The sequence below is a fragment of the Pelobates fuscus genome, chromosome 10 (genome assembly GCF_036172605.1).
Source record: "Pelobates fuscus isolate aPelFus1 chromosome 10, aPelFus1.pri, whole genome shotgun sequence".
Classification (NCBI taxonomy): domain Eukaryota; kingdom Metazoa; phylum Chordata; class Amphibia; order Anura; family Pelobatidae; genus Pelobates; species Pelobates fuscus.
Genome location: NC_086326.1, coordinates 103,558,237 through 103,579,874, shown reverse-complemented (window position 1 = coordinate 103,579,874; position 21,638 = coordinate 103,558,237). Strand labels below are relative to the sequence as shown.

General features: G+C 44.1%; 1 protein-coding gene across 1 annotated transcript in view; it reads left to right on the top strand.

Annotated features, from left to right (window-relative positions):
* Nucleotides 1-201: 201 nt before the first annotated feature.
* Nucleotides 202-21,638, top strand: part of LOC134574776 (uncharacterized) — a 58,409-nt gene continuing 36,972 nt past the window's right edge. Inside the window, exons 1-3 of the mRNA XM_063433859.1 lie at nt 202-227; nt 6,091-6,212; nt 17,440-17,575. Coding sequence (XP_063289929.1) covers nt 6,109-6,212; nt 17,440-17,575 — 240 coding nt within the window. The 5' untranslated portion in view covers nt 202-227; nt 6,091-6,108. The remainder of the gene's footprint in view (nt 228-6,090; nt 6,213-17,439; nt 17,576-21,638) is intronic.

The window sequence follows — 21,638 nt, the reverse complement described above, 5'->3', positions numbered from 1 at the left end:
ACTCCTGTTTATGCACAAGATGCTAATTATATGCTGTCCCTGTCTGTCCTGCTTTGTGGCATGTGTCAGTTACCAAGGAGACTATTATACCCGCCCCAAGAAAACAAAATTCTATTCTGGGCATCAAGTCAAAAAGGGAGGCAGGGAAAAGACATTCAACAGTGGGATTATCTCCTGCAAAAAGATATCCACTTGGACCATAGGGGCTATCCACTGGAGAGTGAGAGGTATGCATTTTGTATATTCTGCAAATTGTTGTGCTATTAGTGGTTTGCAGAAATTACAGCTATTAGATGTGATATCTGTAGGACTGGGAGATTTGTGTCCATGGAAACCCTGTAAACCCCTGCATTAAGCAGTAGTGTCACAGTTTGAATTAGTAAAAATGTACTTCTAGAAAACACACATAATAGATTGAAATTACCTACGCAAGGTTATTCACTGAAATATGAACGGTATTGTACGGAAGTCAAAGTGCAGTTGACAACTAAATTAAAAAAATTCTGCAGATTTTTTCTTCAGTTAGCGTATTCACTTTATATTCCAGATAATTCACACTTGAGAAAATAACCCTGCCAGTATTTAAAATTGTGTCTTTTTAGTTATGGTGTTTTCAGATGAAACTTTTTTTTACATTTAAGTTCAAGGTTGTGCCCTGCTTTTCACTCACAAAACCCAAGAGATGTTATCATTCCTTTTGATTCAAATCCCATTGTGGGGTTCAGCCTATGACCAGACATAGAGCTCTACCACTTTGCTTGCCCACTTGCCCCAGTGCTCATGTAAGCTCCCTTTTTGCTCAACAGACCACAATGGCATTTGACATCTTCACACATCACATGACTCAAGATCCAATGCATACTTCAGACTATGGCTTGCAGTTCAAATGCATATGTCCACAATTTCAAGCCTCACAGTTACATCGGATCATTCTCCACATTAGAGGTGCAGCTCACATTTCAAATATGTTAGGCCAGGGGTGGGCAATTGTTTTGGCTCGGGGCCCGGGGGCCACTTGGTGGGAGCGGAGGTTAGCGGAGGGCCACACTTTTTAAAATGATTGCATTCATTAGTTAACTTTGCATTTCAAAAAAGGTATACATTGTATCATAAAAATCAATAAATATAAATTAAATAAAATAGTGGTAGTTTTATTCAATTTATTTATTGTGCTAATTTCATATCATCTATTGCTGCAAGCACATTTAATTTTAGGATCAGTTTAATAAGATAAATGTACCCTATCACACTTTTCTACAATTCTTTTGAAATCAGGAGTGAGATTGCTTGTTGAGATTCTCATCACAGCCTGCAAGTTAATGTCTGTCAAAGAGCATCTATATTTACTCTTGTTGATCTTCATGCAAGAAAAAACTTTGCTCACAAATATATGCAGACCCAAATATAGAGAACATTTTCCCATCAAATTTCTTCATACATGGAAATTTTTCAGCAAAGATTTGTAAAAGTCAACTAATGTCACAGCTTTAAAGGGGAGTGATGAGAGGGAGGGAGAAGGGGGTGATGTGGAGAGGGGGGAGATGGGGAGAGGGGGGTAATGGTGTGAAGGAGGGGGTGATTTGAGTGGGTGGGGATGATTTGAGGGGGGTGATGGTGAGAGGGAGGGGGGTTGACGGTGACGGGGGGGTGATGCGAGGGGGACTACATACCTTAAAGGGACACTCCAGTGCCAGGAAAACAATCTGTTTTCCTGGCACTGCAGGTCCCCTCTCCCTCCCACCACCCATCAGGCGGTGGTTTCGGGTCCCTGCCGCTCCTCCCCTTCCTTACGTCAGCCGGTGGGCGAGGCTGATTCTGGCCACTGGCTGAGGAGACCTAATGCGCACGCGCACGCACTTTAGAGCTCTCCATAGGAAAACATTGAAAATGCTTTTCAATGCTTTCCTATGGGGAATTGAGTGACGCTGGAGGTCCTCACACAGCGTGAGGATGTCCAGCGACGCTCTAGCACAGAAAACCTGTGCTATAGACACGGAAGTGCCCTCTAGTGGCTGTCTAATAGACACACACGTCTATTAGACAGCCACTAGAGGAGGAGTTAACCCTGCAAGGTAATTATTGCAGTTTATGAAAAACTGCAATAATTACACTTGCAGGGTTAAGGGTAGTGGGAGTTGGCCAATGGGCAGAAGTGGTCTGGGTGCCTGGAGTGTCCCTTTAATATAACCGTGGTGGTCTGGTGGGCTCCCTGGTGGTCCAGTGGACATTACTTCCGGTCTAATCTCACGAGATCCAATCAGAGCGTTGCCGTGGTAATCCGCGTCAATGCTCTAATTGGCCATTTCTCGGCAAGACACATGGTCTGCAGCTCTGCTCACTGGTGTCTGCGATGGTGGCCGGGCAGACAGGAGGGGCCTCGCACCCGGCGGAATACTGAGCAAGCCGCCGGCCACCCTCCTTGTGTCGTGTCCTTGGTCACTGACAGTCTGCCCTCAGAGAGCCGCCTCTGCTTGGCGGGCCACAAAAAACTTGGCGGGCCGTATGTGGCCCGCGGCTACAATTTGCCCACCCCTGCGTTAGGCTATAATAGTAATTTCAGACCACTGTCCACATCATGTACCCCTTACCACTTTAATCTAGTCTGACTACTATAGACCCCTCAACATAACCATTACCACTTCAAGTCACGCTGCATATTTAAGACAGGTCTGTCCCTGTGTTTACTAAAAAAAATAATTGTGAAATACAGGTATATACTCACTGTTGACTCTTTGCACCCTCATCGAACTGAAAGAGAAATGTCAAACTAACAGGGTTTTTCACTAAAGTGAGAATTGAAGGTGAATTTGAAGTAAATTTCAAATTGTATTCCAAAATAGTCAAAAGTCAAAGCATAGCTGACTCAGGGAATGTTTCCAGTTCCTCTATTTTGACCGTAAAATGCATTTCAAATTCACTTTGGATTCTGACTTCAGTGAATAACACTGCTACTTTATTTGTGAATTGCACTGCCTCAAAACTATAGTTTGAATGTCAGGTAAATGTGATGTTGGGCAATTTAAACAATCTCCATTGACGTTAATAAACTCCTTCGACTTCAGTAGGAAGTCACATTTGTTAAACACGTTCTGTTGTTTTTGAAGGTTATGCCAAATATATAATTTGAGAGAGTTAGATAACACTTTATTTTGGTCCTACTGGTAAGGCCCCGGTATATTCAATAGACTAAACCATCTTATACTAATGAAGAGATTTTTTTAAATTTAGGTTCGGAGAAATGTATTGGCGCTAAGTTCTAATTTGTGGAGGTTAAATAAGGACTAATGATAAAGGTGAATACTTTTTTTTCTTGGGTTGGCTCTTAAGATCATTAAGAGGGGTTTTGTTTTGACCGCGCCCTCAAGAAACGTGTGAAATTCACAGATTATACCTGCATATTGTATTTGGCCCTACAAGCAAACAGGGCTATTTGCTAAAGTGAGAATTCAAAGTAAATATCAAATGGTAAAAGGTAAAAGTCTGCTATACTTTCAGTTCAGTTTCTGGATCTGTAAATTAGAAATTCACTTTGAATTCTCACTTAGCAAATAATCCCAAAATACTTCTTATAGTAAAACAGGAAATGTGGCACACAGAGGGAGTAGAAAAAGGCAAATTGTATTTAAGGTGAACCTATTGTTGGTGCAATTCAAATTTTCCTTAAACAGATGCCTGTAAGTGTGTGCACAGGCAGACATACATTTTCAAAGAGTCTACACTGGTCACACACAACATTAAAACAGTGGCAATGAAGTGAATAACATTGATTATATTGTTAAATTGGCACCTGTGAAGAGGTGGGATATATTAGGGAGCAAATGAACAGTCAGTTCTTGAGGTTCATGTGTTGGAAGCCGGAAAAATGTGCAAGCGAAAAGATCTGAGTGACTTTGACAAGGGCCAAATAATGATGGCTAGATGACTTGGACAGGACATCTCCAAAACGGACAGTATGCAGTGGTTAGTAAATACCAAAACTGGTGCAAGAGACCATGGAGCAATAGAAGAAGGTTGCCTGGCCTGATGAATCATGTTTTCTTTTAGATCAGGTGGATGGTTAGGTGGGTGTGCGTAGTTTACCTGGGAAGAGATGGCAGCAGTATGCAGTATAGGAAAAGGGCAGGATGACAGAAGCAGTGTTATGCTCTGGTGGGAAACCTTGGCATTCAAGGGTATGTTACTTTGACACATGTACCATCTACCTGCAGACCACGTACACCCCTTCATAGCAATGGCGTTTAATGATGGCAATGGCCTCTTTCAGCAGATAATGCACTCTGCCACACTGCTAAAATTGTTCAGGAATGGTTTGAAGAACGACAAAGATTTCAAAGTGTTGACTTGGCCTCCAAATTCCCCAGATCTCAATCCAATTGAGCATCTGTGGGATGTGCTGGAAAAACAAATTTGATCCATGGGGGCCCCACCTCACAACTTGCTGGACTTATAGGATCTGCTACGAATGTCTTCGTGCCAGATGCCACAGGACACGTTCAGAGGTCATGTGGAGTCCATGCCTCGACACATCAGAGCTGTGTTGGCAGCATGAGGTTGACCTACATTATAAATGGCAGGTGGTTTTAATGTTGTGGCTGATCATTCTATGCTGACAGTCTGTCACCAGAAAGGAGAGGAAGCGCAAAGATGGTGGCTATTTTTAAATAAAGCTACACATTTGCTAGCAATTTGGCTAGCACAATGTATAGAAGAAATTTGAAGAATATGTTATTAAAGTGTTTTGACAAGGCACCATCATGGTAATATGTGGTAAGGAATATAAACTAGTAGCCCCATGAACTCAAATTACAGCATCTCAGAGCACGTTTTATGCCCCTATGTCTCCTTCTAAAACACCAGCCATCACTGGTTTCCTATAGTAAGCAATGTTTTGTGTATTTAGAGCAGTTTGCTGTCCAAGTTTCCCTTTGATAATTCATATGTAAGATTATCAGAATGTTTACATTTCTGGATCTCACACACGTAGAACATCTGTGTTCTCCAAAAATGACCGGAATAAAGTAACATTCTTTTAATGTCTCTGAGTTCTATTTATAACATATAACATTCCAGAAGTATTCCAAACTACAACACAACAATTCTAGGGTCTAATGCATGCAATATTGTCTGTAATGTGAAATTCATTTTGACAGAACATGTTTCATATTCTATGTTAGATTTTTTAACTTTCCCAATGGATATGTACATCAGTGAACCCCAAAATATGATACACAATATTCAAGCAATTAAAAGCTCATTATTATTATATTGTGAGCAAAAATAACAAAACCTGTCACCCAATAGTGATATGTGCACACCTGTAGGTGTAAGATTATTGTAAAATTATCCAAAGTTATTAGGTGCTAATAACTTTGGACTGGCATAGATAACAATTTCCATGAGTCTTAGAGGGCTGGATGTGAAGGTAAATCGGTGTGTAAGGTTACTTGTCGGAAAATGGGCAATTTCCCTCACGAGGACTTCAGCCTTTGAGGGCTGAATGTGAAGGTAACTCAGTGTCCAGGTTTACATGTCGGAAAATGGGCGATTTCCCTCACGAGGACTTCAGCCTTTGAGGGCTGGATGTGAAGGTAACTCAGTGTCCAGGTTTACATGTTGGATAATGGGCAATTTTCCTTAGGAGGACTTGGGCCAGTAAATAGGCCAAAAAGCTTCTACAGGACACAAAGCTATATGCACAAAGCATATAAACACAAATCAAGATGGCAAATACCTAATCCAGTCTGAGTATGGGAAGTATATGAAGAAAGGTTGAGAAGGAGGGTACCTGAGGCCTCTAATTAAGGGCTACTATTGCACAAGTCTGCCTTTCTCGACTTTACTGTAAACAGTAAGAACTATATAAAAATAAACATTTTTTTTTGTATCCTCAATGGACCAGTATTGTGAAATACCTGAATGGACTGGAGAGTTGGTGTGCCTTGAGGACCGGATTAAAAACCACTTGTATAGGTAATTGAAAGCACCCATCGTACCATTTGAGTAAAATTATGGCATCAAATTATTATTTAAAACTAACTTTTGATTGGGGCAAAATTTGTATCCATTCTTTTTATCATTGTTATTTTTTAGTATTGTTAGACTGCAAAGATGCTACATATGAATAATCAATTGCAAGATCGATGTATGCCTATGCCATCTTCAACATCACCACTCAGTCAAAGTAATAATCGAAAATATATTGACTTTTTGCTGTAAGTATTCTATTTATAATCAGGGGGCTAGATATATTAGTCAGGTATACATGTTTGTGTTCATGACCCTATAGTGTTCTTTTAAGGTAATCTCAGGTTACATCTCATTGAAGTGGTCTGCATGTAGTGTAAACCACTGCAGATTTAGAGAAACTGTAAGAATTTTATAACATGACAGGAGGCTTCGTATTTGCTTAAGTCTCTCTTTACTAGAACTCCACAGCAGCACAGAAAAACAACCAATCAGAAAAAAGTTAGGTACTATAAAACTCCCCTCCCCATGCATCATTTCCTCTTTCTTTGCTGCTCCGCAGACAGTACAGAGTACCACTGCCTCCTGCTAATATTAGTGGGTGGCTTTGGGATTTTATTGCTTATATTCAGGATTTTATATTGTCCTTGTGAGATTGTATTGCTATTTATACTCAGCATTGTAGATTGTCCTTGTGAGATTTAGTCTTATAGATTCAGTATTTTATTTTCTATATTATAGATTGCCCTTGTGGGATTTAATCTTATATTCATTAATTTATTTTACCCTTGTGAGATTTTATTCTTATGTATGCAATATTGTTTATGCCCTTGTGGGATTTTATTCCAATAATGCTGTATTATATATCTTTGTGGGATTATCTTAGTGCCTGTAACTTCAGGCTTTCACTGTATTTACCTGTTATTGTGTATATTTGTGGGGGGCGGAGGGTCTTTGGAGTCCTTGCTGTCTTTTCCTTGGACTTGTGCCCACCCCCTGTCCGTTTCCCATTGCTTGTGTATGCCTGTTTTTTTTTTGCTATTTGTTTTTCCGCCGTTGCCTGGCGGTGTGTTTGCCGCTCGGGGGCTTCAGGAGGCTGAATACATCTGCCTCCTTCGATCCCCCGAGCTCCCGGACCGCGGAGTTCATCTCCGGCGGTCCCATGTACTTTTCCGGTCGCGGGGGTACTCGCGTGTTGCACAAGTACCCGGCGGGCAGATTTTTTTTGATCCACGTGGCTGCTTCGCCGCAGCCGCCTCTGCCCGCGGACCGCGAGGGTCCCGTGTGTTCAGCCCGGTCGCAGGGGTACTCGCGAGCGTGCACGAGTACCCCGGCTGGATCTTTTTCCTGCATTGCCGCTTCACCGCGGCTGCCTCCGCCCGCGGACCGCGTGCGTGTTCGTTGCTCGTTGGAGGTCGGCCTCCACCCGGCTCAGTGCTTATCTACTGCACAAACCTGTACATGGATATAAATATGCTCACATACTATTGTGCTACAAGTTTAATGTATACAGGCCATTGGCTGCATGTCAGATTAGTTTTCTCTATAGTGACTGAATGCAGCTTTGGGCTTGAACCATTCTGTAAGGGAAATTCTAAGTGACACTTGTCTATGAGATTTACATGTTTATATCTATATCTTACTATATTTTATTGGACTGGATACCAGCCTATAGGCAGTACCCTATGTACTGCTCTGAGGTTTTCCTGCTGTCTGTCACGGCTAGTAATGTGGTCCAGCACGCAGAAACTATGTAAACATATACATAAGTAAGAAAAGGAAAATAACAGGATAGAGCGTAAACCGGACCTTAGAATGGCCGGACTAATACGCTAGAGACAGAGAATGGTCAAAGGGAAAGCCGAGGTCAAGGAAGCCAGAAAATACTCAATACCAAAAAAACAAGCCGAGTCAGGGAAACCAGAGATCAGAATAACCAGGGAAAAGCCAAGGATCAGGATACCAGGAAATCAGAAACACGAAAATAGCACTCTCAGGAAACCAGGAAACTGAAACCACGACAGGGCAAAGTACTGGGAAAAGCTAGGGGTTTAAATACCCCTCTCTGGGCTATGATTGGTCAGAGGGCGACCTCTGACCCCAAAACGTGCGTGTGCGTTGACGTCGTGACGTCACGCACACGTTGGTATAATTCTCGGGGGCGGAGCTACTCTTAGGCGCGACCACGTGGTCGGCGCCATGTTTGATTCGGGCGTGATGCCCGGAAGAACGGAAGGAGCGGTTCCCGGCTCGCCGACGAGCAGGTAAGCTCGTGTTGTCGGCGCGGCCGTGCCGGTCGGGCACGGCCATGAGGCTCGGCGGGCCGGTGACCGCAACAGTACCCCCCACTCGAAGACCGTGCACCGGGCGGGAAGGACCCGGCTTAAGAGGAAAGCGGTTGTGAAATGACCGGATAAGACGGGCGCATGGACCCGGTCAGCAGGAACCCAACAACGTTCCTCGGGACCATAACCCTTCCAGTCAACGAGATAGGACAAGACACCTCTGGATAATTTGGAGTCCATGATAGAACGGACTTCGTATTCTTCTTGATCACCCACTACCAAGGGCGGAGGAGGAATGGATAACCTGGTGTAGCGATTGCAAGTAAGGGGCTTGAGCAGAGACACATGGAAAGTATTCGCAATTCTCATATGAGCCGGAAGTGCCAAAGAATAGGTCACTGGATTAAAACGTTGGGTAACTCGAAAGGGACCTATGTACCGAGGGGCAAATTTAATGGACGGGACCTTAAGCTTGATATGTTTTGTGGAGAGCCACACCCTGACACCTGGAAGATAGACAGGATTAGCGCCCCGTTTTTTGTCAGCTTGGACCTTTGCTCGTAATGAAGCTTTTTGCAGAGCTGAATGGATGGAATCCCAGGTATTATGAATTGATTCTAAACGGGTGTTCAAAGCAGGAATTTCCGTGTCTGAGAATTCAGAAGGAAAAACAGCGGGGTGATAACCCTGATTTACAAAGAATGGACTATGATTAGAAGATTCATGAGTGGCGTTGTTCCTGGCGAACTCAGCCATGGGTAAGAGCTCATACCAGTTAGACTGATTGGCATTTATAAAGCAACGTAAATAGGCTTCTAAAGACTGATTCGCCCTCTCTGCTGCTCCATTTGTTTGAGGGTGATACGCTGACGAAAAGGAGAGTTCGATGCCCAATTGTTTACAAAAGGAACGCCAAAACCTAGAAACAAACTGGGTACCTCTGTCAGATACTATGCTTTTGGGTACACCGTGCAACCGAAAGATCTCTCTCAAGAATATTTGAACTAGATCTTGAGCAGATGGTAATTTTTTAAGTGGGACAAAATGTGCCATCTTTGAGAATCTATCGATAACCATAAGGACTGTATTAAACCCGTTTGAACTGGGTAGATCCACAATGAAATCCATGGCTAAGTGGGTCCATGGAGCACTAGGTATGGGCAGTGGTTGTAACAGTCCAGGGGGCGATCTAGGAGGAACTTTAGAAACGGCACATATTTGACATGCCCCAACATAATCTTTGATATCGTTTCTAAGAGCAGGCCACCAAAACTTCCTGAAGATGGCAGAGAGGGTTTTATGGATTCCAGGATGGCCCGCTGTGAGGTTGTCATGGAACATATCTAGTACCTTTTTTCGGAACTGAGGTGACACATACAGTTTGTCCGGAGGTTGGTCTGCTATTATGGCACAGAAGAGTGGAGAAGACACTTCGGAAACTGTGGTGGCAATGAGGCATTCTGGAGGTATAATAGGATATATCTCCTGTTCCGGAACTTCCTCTGTCTCAAACTGCCTAGAAAGTGCATCTGCCTTGGTGTTTTTAGTACCAGGCCTATACGTAATTACGAAATTGAATCGGGAGAGGAACAATGACCATCTAGCCTGACGAGAGGACAGTCTCTTAGCGTCCCCAATATAAGCCAAATTCTTAAAAAAGTGGCTCTTTGGAACCTTCCAAGAGATGCCTCCATTCCTTAAGGGCAAGTACAATGGCCAAAAGTTCCCTATTCCCTATGTCATAATTCTTCTCTGCAGGTGTCAGTTTGCGAGAGTAAAATCCACAGGGATGTAAAGGCGTATCAGGACTTTCTCTCTGAGACAGAATGGCTCCAACTCCTGTCTCTGACGCATCCACCTCTAGGATAAATGGTTTGGTTGGATCAGGATGGGTCAGGACAGGTGCTGAGGAAAATAAACATTTTAACCGTTCAAATGCCTCTCTTGCTTCTTTGGGCCAAGATATACAGTTTGCTCCTTTTTTGGTTAAATTGGTTATAGGGGAAATCACGGAGGAAAATCCCTTTATGAATTTGCGGTAGTAATTCGCAAAACCTATAAAGCGTTGAGTAGCTTTAAGGCCCTTGGGCAATGGCCACTGTAAGACTGCCTCCAGTTGGCGGGGATCCATCTGGAAACCAGACGGAGATATAACGTATCCAAGGAATTGTATCTCCGTTTGGTCAAACTGGCATTTCTCCAGTTTACAGTAAAGACCGTTCTGTAACAGGGTTTTCAGTATAATTCTCACATGTTCGTGATGTGTCTCTAGGTCTGGGGAATAGATGAGAATGTCGTCCAGGTACACTAGAACGAACATGTGAAGGTACTCTCTTAGGACATCGTTAATAAAATCCTGGAATACCGCTGGAGCATTACATAATCCAAATGGCATAACCAGGTACTCGTAATGTCCCATTCTTGAGTTAAATGCGGTCATCCATTTGTGACCGTCCTTAATCCTGACTAGATTGTATGCACTTCGGAGATCGAGCTTAGTAAAGACTCGAGCTCCCTTCAATCTGTCAAACAGCTCTGATATAAGGGGAATAGGGTAGGCATTTTTTATGGTAATCCTATTCAAACCCCTTTAATCGATACAGGGGCGTAGGTCTCCTTCTTTTTTAGAGACAAAGAAGAACCCAGCCCCGGCTGGGGAGGAGGATCTACGGATATGACCCTTTCTGAGAGCATCCTTTATATATTCTTCCAAACAAAGATTTTCCTGGGGGGACAAGGCATAAACTCCTCCCTTGGGAGGCATGGTCCCTGGTAATAAATGTATAGTACAGTCATAAGGCCTATGAGGAGCTAACCCTTCTGACTGGACCTTGTTAAATACCTCTTTTAAATACATATACTGCGGCGGTATTTGTGTGGTCAAGGGAGGTGCAATAGGAACATTAATGGTACCAATAGGTTGTGGGATTTGCTTAATGCAAACACCTTTGCATCTCTCACCCCAACTCACAATCTCTCCTTCAATCCAATCCAAACGTGGATTGTGTTTCAGGGGCCAAGGGAAACCGAGTATTATCGGACATGTAGGTGAAGATATGATTTGAAAGGTAATTTCTTCAGAGTGGAGAATACCCACTGAGACAGTGATTGGCAGAGTTTCGTGTGTGATGAAAGGCTGGGTAAGAGGCCTTCCATCAATTGCCTCGACTGCTATAGGTTTCTCTTTTTGTCTTAAGGGCAGGAGATGTTTTACAGAGAACTCTTTGTCTAGGAAATTCTCCGCTGCCCCAGAGTCAATCATAGCCTCACACTGAACAGTGGTCTTCTTAAAAGACAAGGTAACTTTGACAAGGAAACGGTTCTTAGTCAATTTAGGGGACATATACATCACACCTAAGGTCGGTCCCCGTACGTGCCTTAGGTGTGCAAGTTTTCCGGCCGAACCGGGCATGACAATCTTTGATGTCCCTTCTTGCCACAATACATACATAGCCCTTCGTTACGTCTGTGTTGTCTCTCTGCCTCAGTGAGTTTAGCGCTACCCAATTGCATGGGTTCAGGTTCTGGAAGAGGCGCTTGGCTACTCACCACTGGGTTAGAGAAACGAGGAGCTATGGACAAATTAGAACGTCTGTTACGTTGTTTGTTTTTCTCTCTCTCTCTGAGCCGGTTATCAATGTCTATCATGTAGGCAATAAACTCATTAAGATTAACCGGGAGGTCTCTAGCTGCGGTCTCATCTTGTATACTCTCAGCTAGTCCTTCAGAGAAGGCAGCCACCAGACCACTATTGGTCCAATCAACCTCAGACGCCAATGTCCTGAACTCTATGGCATAATCGGCTACAGAACGACTGCCTTGCTTTATTCTCATAAGGGCTTTGGCAGCGTTCTTCTCCCATTGTCTGGCCTGCTATGTCAGTGCCCCATTGATTGGCCTGCTATGTCAGTGCCCCATTGATTGGCCTGCTATGTCAGTACCCCATTGATTGGCCTGCTATGTCTGTGCCCCATTGATTGACCTGCTATGTCTGTGCCCCATTGATTGGCCTGCTATGTCTGTGCCCCATTGATTGGCCTGCTATGTCAGTACCCCATTGATTGGCCTGCTATGTCTGTGCCCCATTGATTGACCTGCTATGTCTGTGCCCCATTGATTGGCCTGCTATGTCTGTGACCCATTGATTGGCCTGCTATGTCTGTGCCCCATTGATTGGCCTGCTATGTCTGTGCCCCATTGATTGGCCTGCTATGTCTGTGCCCTATTGATTGGCCTGCTATGTCTGTGCCCCATTGATTGGCCTGCTACGTATGTACCGCATGGATTGGCCTGCTAGGTCTGTGCACATTTGATTGGCCTGCTCTATCTGTGCCTGAATTCCCCTTTGGCTGCAGGCCTGGGGGTAAAGCATTGAAGAAGCCCAGTGCACACGATTGACATGGAGATGGGTGACTCTCCAAGCAAGCACTGCTGCCATACTATCCAAGAGGACACCAGTATACGGGCAAATGAGTATGATTGGAAGGGTGAAGGCCCTTAACCTCATGCCCTGAGAGACAAGGCTTTTATGGTGATTCCCAGGCACGCAACCACGATTTACACCAACCCGGCGGCGGCACATCTCCAAGGAGAAGTTTCGCACGGACAGAGGCCAGTGCTCGGACGCCAACAGGGGAGCACGGTGTTTCCTTGTCCTTAGCAACTAACCATTTAGCTGCCTTCCTGTAGTCAGAGAGGGACCCCCCTCAGGACCTCAGTTGTACGCGGATATTATTAGATGGTAAACCCCCACAGTTGGTCACCCTAAGTCTGATATGGACTCTAGTTTGGATTACAAGAGGGTGCGGCCCTCCATTGCCTTGGCCCGAATATATTTTTATTTACACCCTCTCATATACGGAACCGGACACTGATTCCTTGTTGGAGGGCGCGGCCCTACCTCAACCTCTGCCCGACACAGAGGGATACAGAGGACATGTTTTGAGTGTGTCACACTCTCATAGAAGAATCTGGACACGGATGTATACTCTAAATTTTGTCATTAACGGGTGCGGCCCGCTCAGGCTATCAGCCGAATGCTGACACTGAGTTCGGTTGCATTATTAGAGAATGCGGCTCTCCCTCATACACTTAACGCACTACAGTGTCATCCATTTTTCATAGCACGGGCTTGTACCTGTACAGGGCTACGAGGACTGCAGAGAGGGGCGTCCTACATTGCCTCCTACATTCCACTCAATATGGAGGTTCTTGCCTCATACAGAATTTACCGCTGAGGCTTCAGCTCGGGTACAAGGGTATAGTACCTCACCGGTATGCAAGGGAGACGATGCTTCATACCAGCTGGACAAAAGGAGAGAATCCCTTGAACAACGGTGCTACCGATTCGTTCTTGAAGGCAGCCTGATCGTGCAGGGTATACATGTTTAGACTGGATTCCTCCATTTCACCTCTTATAATGGATCTACTGGATCCGGGCCACTGTATCCCATGGGAGAAATACTCTCAGAGGTACTACTGGGGGAGATTCCCCGCTTGTTTACACACTTCCCGGAGACTTTAGGGGACAGTATAGGGGCTGTGTGAACTGACCATCTTGGGTTCAGCCCCCAGGCTTGACCCATTTTGTTGGTGACCCTACACCATTCCTTTTGGATGTACTCCTGGAGACGGTATGGCTAACGGATGAGCCTCAGTGCAGGTTTTGGTATAATCGATGCTAAATCAAGCATGCAATCGCACTCTGTTTGGGTTATACAGACCATTGCGAACAAACTGCGTGGACAGTTTTTCCCATATCGAGGTAACAGGAGATACTCTGGCCTTCATAGCGCAAACGTGCACTGCCGTACTCGGGTAACAGGGCTAGGTAAGACCCACAACACGGTCTGCGGGTGCACCGTACACATGGATCACGTAGAAAGACTGAATTCCTGTTGACCTGGGTTCCCTGGTCATTAACTATCTTGAGGATAAGATGACAAGACTGCCGCTACTGATCTGAGAGCATATTCTGGAGAACTTGATTCGGATTTGGAGGGCCCTCCTTCTACACTCTAATCCCTCACTGGAACCGTCTGGGTTTGGGCTCTCCCTAACCCACCTATTCAACTTCCATCAAGGAGACCTACTTGGACTCTGTGGAGGAACCCTGTGTGTCCCCGGCTCCTACGCAGACGTCACTAGTCGAAACGCAACCTACCGCTGGAGTACTGCTCAGGTTGTGTAGCAGGCTCGGATATGGTTGACGATGTTCCCAAACTGGACAACACCTGCTTCGGACGTTTGGAGTTAGATTCTGGTTTTTCATTATATCTGCTCTCCGGAGTCACCTGTCGACTGTGAAGAGACTTTAGGTCTTGCCTGCATAGTAGAGAACGCTATGAGTTGCGGGACTCCACACTAGAATGGAGGTATTTCTCTATAGGGATGCCTTGACTTCGGTTCTCAAATTCACATTTCTGGGTCCCTTGACCTAGGGCCTACTCTTGGAGATACGTGCCCGGACAGTCAGAAGTACAGGGACCTAGGATCTCACTATAGTATACCCTATTTTGTATGTGGAATACGGTCCAGAAGCTCCTACACAAATCTTGACAGGGAACAGGATCGTACAAACGAGTAATTGGATTGTTTCACTCTCTCACTACAGCACGTGAGGACTCTTCCTTGTTATACAGGTCCCCGATTACCATAGGATCCGGACATCTTATCGCTCTTCGACGATATATCTTGATGAAAACCTCAACCCCTGGTTACATTTCTCTCCTTTTGGAAATTCCCGGGATTCACATTCCCCAGGATAGTTGACCACCGTTTCACAACACAAGTTCAGTTGGAACCCTGATTGGATGTCCTTTGGGAGTTCTTTCTCTACTGCACTCACGGGTTACACAATCCATTTTGAGTACTGGGATCACTTAGGATACAGCTAGTTTGACCACACCCTTGCCGGCATATTAAATTCATTTTTGGATGAGACAGCTCACCGGATAGGTTGTGAGGGAACGTAATGACCCTACTCGGTTCTGTTACAGAATTGGGGGTAGACTTCAACGCATTACTGGAGATTGGAGATTTGCCTACAGACATCACCTGGTGACCCTGGCACGACCAGAGAAGCCATCTTCCACATCAAGAGTCGAGACCTAGTAGCAATCTCTCCCCACGGCCCTAAGTCCGCAAATGACCTTCGGCATTTTACACCTACAGGAAAATGGCTAATAGGTCAGCTTGGCAGCTCATGGATCGGTTACTAGGAAACAGGTCGCAACCCCACGTCAATGGATCTACCAGTGGAGGGTGTTTTTTCTGTATTGTTGGGGTGCCTTGACAGCGGGCATCTTCATTGATCTGTCTAATGTCACTTCTCACTGATGAAAGGTCCAGTTAGGATTGCTCTAGTATATCCCGGAATAGGTACCAGCGAAACAAACAGCGTTGGATTTGTTGGCTGAGCGTTAAAACAGCAAATACGAAGCCTTTTGTCATGTTATAAAATTGTAGATTATGCTAGCTTTAGTGTACCTATAATCTTAATTTTATTAATGACAGGAGGCGAGTATTTCCCACCCATTCTTATCCCTCCCTTGTTTAATTTTAAAAGTTTGAATTAATCAGGTACGTATGCAACTCTGCTTGTTGTCTCTGCTACCTGTCGCCTGTTCTTATGTCTGTTTTTTCATAAGTAGGGCTGGGATATCTACATATTAAGGTACTTTTGGTTGCTACATTGGGTACCTACATGTTTATTCAGAGTACATTTCATTGGATAATCAACCTGTTCGATTCTGTTTTTCTCTCGTTTCAGTTTACAGACCATCAACGCTATCTGGTTTGGCAGTTCTTTTCGGATGGTGGACATCGTTGTATTCATCGTATCTAGGACTTCGTTTCTTCCCCATTATGTTTTCTGCCTTTTATTCTGTTTTTGTCGCAGCTTGAAAGAGGAAATGATGCATGGGGAGGGGAGTTTTATAGTACCTAACTTTTTTTCTGATTGGTTGTTTTTCTGTGCTGCTGTGGAGTTCTAGTACAGTGAGACTTAAGCAAATACTCGCCTCCTGTCATTAATAAAATTAAGATTATAGGTACACCAAAGCTAGCATAATATACAATTACTAAAGGCCGAGTTTTTCCTAGATAAAGATAAAATAAGTTTGTTGGTATTACAAGCATTGTAGTGACTACTTAGGACAGTTAGGTCATTTGCAGTCACAGTTAATAGCTGTTATCTAGCTTGTTAGCTTAGGTGCCCTCGAAGGCACGATCAGGGAGCTTACACAGTATTTCAGTTTAAGCAGGATATTAGGTGCCCTCAAAGTCAGGGAGTTAACATAGCTTTGATATCTCTTGTGTCCTTCTCCTCGGCTCTCTGCATCAGCTATATTCCCTGCTGTATATACGTTATACGTGTGGAACCTTTACATATCAGATTTAAAGGACCACTCTAGGCACCCAGACCACTTCAGCTTAATGAAGTGGTCTGGGTGCCAGGTCCTTCTAGGGTTAACCCATTTTTCCATAAACATAGCAGTTTCAGAGAAACTGCTATGTTTGTGAATGGGTTAAGCCTTCCCCTATTTCCTCTAGTGGCTGTCTCATTGACAGCCGCTAGAGGCGCTTGCGTGATTCTCACTGTGAAAATCACAGTGAGAGCACGCAAGCGTCCATAGGAAAGCATTATGAATGCTTTCCTATGTGACCGGCTGAATGCGCGCGCAGCTCGTGCCGCGCGTGCGCATTCAGCCGACGGGGAGGAGAAGAGGAGGATTGGAGGAGGAGAGCTCTCCGCCCACCGCTGGAAAAATTGGGCGAAATCTCAATTTCTCCATCCTCATAAACTATTTTATAAATATATAATTGGAAACATTCTCAAATGGATTTCAGTTTGTCAGTTTTTGTATTTAATTTGAGATTCACTTTGAATTTACAATTCACACGTTAGTAAATATTTCCCTAGCAAAATCTCCAGGGATTAATCTGTTCTGCAGCTTAATGAATTATAACTAACACTTTAAATTATTGTTATAGATTGCTAGAAGACATGCAGGCTCCTCCCTTAACGCTTTCTGTTTAGCATTATATTTCATTCCCATTCCGTGACCTGTCAGTCACTGAACTATGCACTATCATTGGCTACATACATAGTCGTAATTAAAGTACTTCTACTTCTTTTTGAATAAATGATGTATTTTCTGTATTGTTCTAACATACATTTCTTTTATAGTGAGGAAAATCATAAAGTATTTCCTTATTGCACAACACTTGACTATCATAAATACAAATGGAATGCAGTGCCAAAATGTTCAGCAAGAAAAAAACTGAGTGAAATATCATTGAATTCTTCAGAAGAAAGACTAGAGGTAAAATGACTGGTATTATTACACTCATGCAAAGTATTTAGGGAAAAATTGTCCGAGCTAAAATGTTACCCTATCGACTCCAACCTTTCATTTGCGTAATCCCTTCATTTCAACCCACTGCTCCACACTATCTAATTTTGCTACACTTATTATGATTATTAGTACTTAACAAATAGCTTTAAATTGCCTCAATCACTCCCCCTGTTATTGTGGTATGATATCTTGTCAGCACAATCATTGAGAGTTATACCTATTTTGCTTCAAGAGATTAGAGGTACCCCCTCACTCACAGCCCACCCTTTGTGGTCAATAAAAGTTCAAAAAACCCTTTAAGCACTTATCCGGAAACAAGCGCTGATGTCCCTCGGCGATGGGTTGGTGCTCCACCTTATGCCATCCAACTGGGGGGACCTAATGTGCATGCGCGGCGAGTGCAATAGACCCCACCCCATAGTAAAGCATTGACTTTCACCGACACCGAAGCATGAGGACGTCCAGCACCATTTAGGGGACCTAGAGATCAGTAAACACTTTGAAGCACCTCTAGTGGCTGTCAGCTACTAGAGTTTGTCTTAGTCCTGCAATGCAAACATTGCAGTTCCTCTAAAACTGCAACGTTTTACATTGCAGGACTAAGGGGGACAGGGGAACTGCACAAAGACCACTTAATTGAGCTGAAGTGGTCTGGGAGCCTACAATATCACTGTAAGTACTTTGTTTGAATCTACTTCCTTTACTTGATCACATTGATTTGCTTGAATTTGTACTGCCTATATCATGGGTCATCAACCTGGTCCCTACCGCCCACTATTGGGCGTTTCAGGATTCTAGGTGGGCGGTAGGGGACTCTGCAGCACAACAAGCTGAATCCTCCTTCCATTGAGAGAGTGGGCAAGCGCGAGTGCACAAACAGACATGAAAGCACGAACGCATACGAACGTGAATGCATACGCGCGAGAACGTGCCAACACAAGCGAGTGTAATACGTGGGAAGGGGAGGAGCGGGAGTTGATGCACAATAGCAAGGACAGGCAGAAGCGGAGCAGAGCACTTGTAAAAAAAGAGATAGAAAAGTTATAGGCAGTAGAAGGAGAGAATTGTTGTTGGCTAATAATAATAAGTGGGCTAACTAGCTCAGCCTTACTTTTGGACATTGGCATAAGGAAGGTAAAAGAAAAGCATAAAAAAGGAGATAAAAAATGTAAAAAGGGAAGAAAAATGGAAAAAAAGGGGATAAAATAAAGGAGAAGAGAAATCAGTGTAGAGTGGCTCATGTTTTGGCAAGTTAAGTTTTGTTATCTTATAAAATAAAAAAAGAAGGAAAATAAGTAAAGGAAGGAGAAGGAGAGAATAAAGAGAAACTGATATAATATAATGAGGGTAAAGAAGAAGAAGACAGGAAAAGTAGGGGGGGAAAAGGGCAATTTCGCAATACAGCGTTGTTTTTGGTGTTTGTAATAAAAGGGAAAAGGGGGGGGGAGGGAGCACTGTGTGAAGTGCAGATCAAAACGTGGTAAGAGTAAAAGTAGTTGTTAAATTGTGCAACAAATTTATAACCCACGTCTGAAAAAAAGAAATATACTCGTGGCTATTTACCAGAGTATCTGAAGACACTTGCTCTAAAAAGTTCGAGTTACTGCAGCACTGGTGGGCGGTAAGGAAATTTTACCATCAAGAAAGATGTATTAGTGGGCCGTAGGTATAAAAAGGTTTACTACCCCATGTCTAAATGATATCCCAGAAATAACAGAACACCACCTGGGACATTGGGACAGGGGAGCAAAGTTAGGGCTGTCTCACCAAATGTGGCTTATTTGTGAGACATAATGATAGCTGTTTATGTACTCATGCAGAGCTGATGCATTCTATGAAAACTACAGTTTGCTTCTCCCTCCGGCCAGTCTCTTTTTTGTGCTTTTCTTCTGTAATGCATTAGTGTTGTGTATATTGTCAGCCTGTTAGCAGAAGGCAGCATTATGAAACTGTGTTTGTTACATGTTCCCTATTGTCATGTGATCATTTCTTGTATTCTTGTTATTGATGTTATGAAAAGAATAGAAAGTCCTGTATCCAATTTATGTACAATGTCTGTGCTTTATACTTATAGATGTAACAGTGTCATATTCAATTCTTTCTCTAGTGTTAATTAGTCAAATAGGCTAAAATAGTAAATGAGAAAAAGTCACCCAACTCACTTTTATCCTCATCAGTTAAAGGGTGTTTGGGCAGATAACGAGAAAGTAAAAATCATCATTAGTATATTTCAAGCTGAGTAATTAGGCTAGGGTTTTTTGTTTCCAAACAACTTGAAAACAAGCCCATTGCCTTCTAACATCATAACCTTAGTTTTAGTCTATGATGCTTGGGGTGTTCCTTTAATAAAATGTATTATGCAGTAGCCAAAATGACTCCTGATGATTTGCTGGCCCAATTCAACCAGCTGTGCGCTGACTTCTGGAGACGCATACAGGAGAGGCATGAGGAAGAGGTCAGTGCAGAGACACAAATATGCACCTTATCCCAGGCTGCCTTGGCAGGAACCTTCCGAGGTAATCTCTTTAAGATCAAAACATTGCACTTTTTCCAAGTAAATATGCTGCACAATTGACCCTTGAGTGCTTGAACCACAATTTTGTTCAACTACTATGGTAGGAGTAGCCAGCCCCAAGGCAAAACTAGAAATGATGAGCACTCTTGCCAGCATTTTGGGTCTGGATTGCCCTTGTGGGCTAGATAAGTCTGATTTGCAAATTGTATAGGTAATCTCTGTCTTGGCACAAGTGAGCAAAAAGGGTAAGCTATTGCCTGTTATAAGTTCTCATTTTTTCTGTTTTTGCTTCACTGCATCTACTTATGGTCTCCCTAAGTAGAAAGTGTAATCCAAACATGGAACCCATGCAGGGGCGTATTAGCCGCGAGGCAAACAAGGCATTTGCCTTGGGCGGCATTTTCCAGGGGGCGGCAAAAAAAGCCGCCCCCAAATGCCCAAGGCAAATGTCTTGTTAGCCTTGCGGCTAACAAGACATGCTGGGCTGCCGGCGGGCTGCTGGGCGGTCGGGCGGCGCTGGTGGGCGGCCGGCGAAGGAGCACTTCCTCTGAGCTGTCTGCTCAGCTCCCTCGCGCGCCGCAGAGTGAGGCTGGGAGCCGGAATATGACGTCATATTCCGGCTTCCAGCCTCACTCTGACGCGCTAGGGAGCTGAGCAGACAGCTCAGAGGAAGTGCTCCCTCGCCAGCCGCCCTTCCGCCAGCCAGCCAGTGCCGCTCGCCCAGCAGCCACTGGACCACCAGGGAGGAAATGACACACCCCCCCCCCCAGCATTCCCAAAGGTAAGGAGGCTGGAGGGGGTGTTTGAATACATTTTTAAAAATGTGTTAATGTGGGAGTGTGTGTGTGTGTCTGTTAGTGTGTGTCTGTAAGTCTGTGTCTGTAAGTGTGTCTGTGTCTGTTAGTGTGTGCCTGTGTCTGTTAGTGTGTGTCTGTTAGTGTGTGTCTGTTAGTGTGTGTGTCTGTTAGTGTGTGTCTGTTAGTGTGTGTCTGTTAGTGTGTGTCTGTGTCTGTTAGTGTGTCTGTTAGTGTGTGTCTGTTAGTGTGTCTGTTAGTGTGTGTGTGTGTGTGTGTCTGTTAGTGTGTGTGTCTGTTAGTGTGTGTCTGTTAGTGTGTGTCTGTTAGTGTGTGTGTCTGTTAGTGTGTGTTTCTGTTAGTGTGTTTGCCTGTGAGTGAGTGTGTGTGTGTGTGTCTGACTGTGTGTGTCTGTTAGTGTGTGTGTATGTTAGTGAGTGTGTGTGTCTGATAGTTTGTGTCTGATAGTGAGTGATTGTGTGTCTGTTAGTGTGTGTCTGTTAATGAGTGTGTTTGTCTGTTACTGAGTGTGAGTGTGTCTGTTAGTGTGTGTGTGTTTCTGTTAGCGAGTGTGTGTTTCTGTTAGCTAGTGTATGCGTATCTGTCAGTGAATGTGTGTGTGTGTATTTAGAATGCGGGGGGGGGCGCCTGAGTTTTGTCCTGCCTAGGGCAGCACAAAACCAGGATACACCAATGAACCCATGCTCACTGTTCCTAGAGA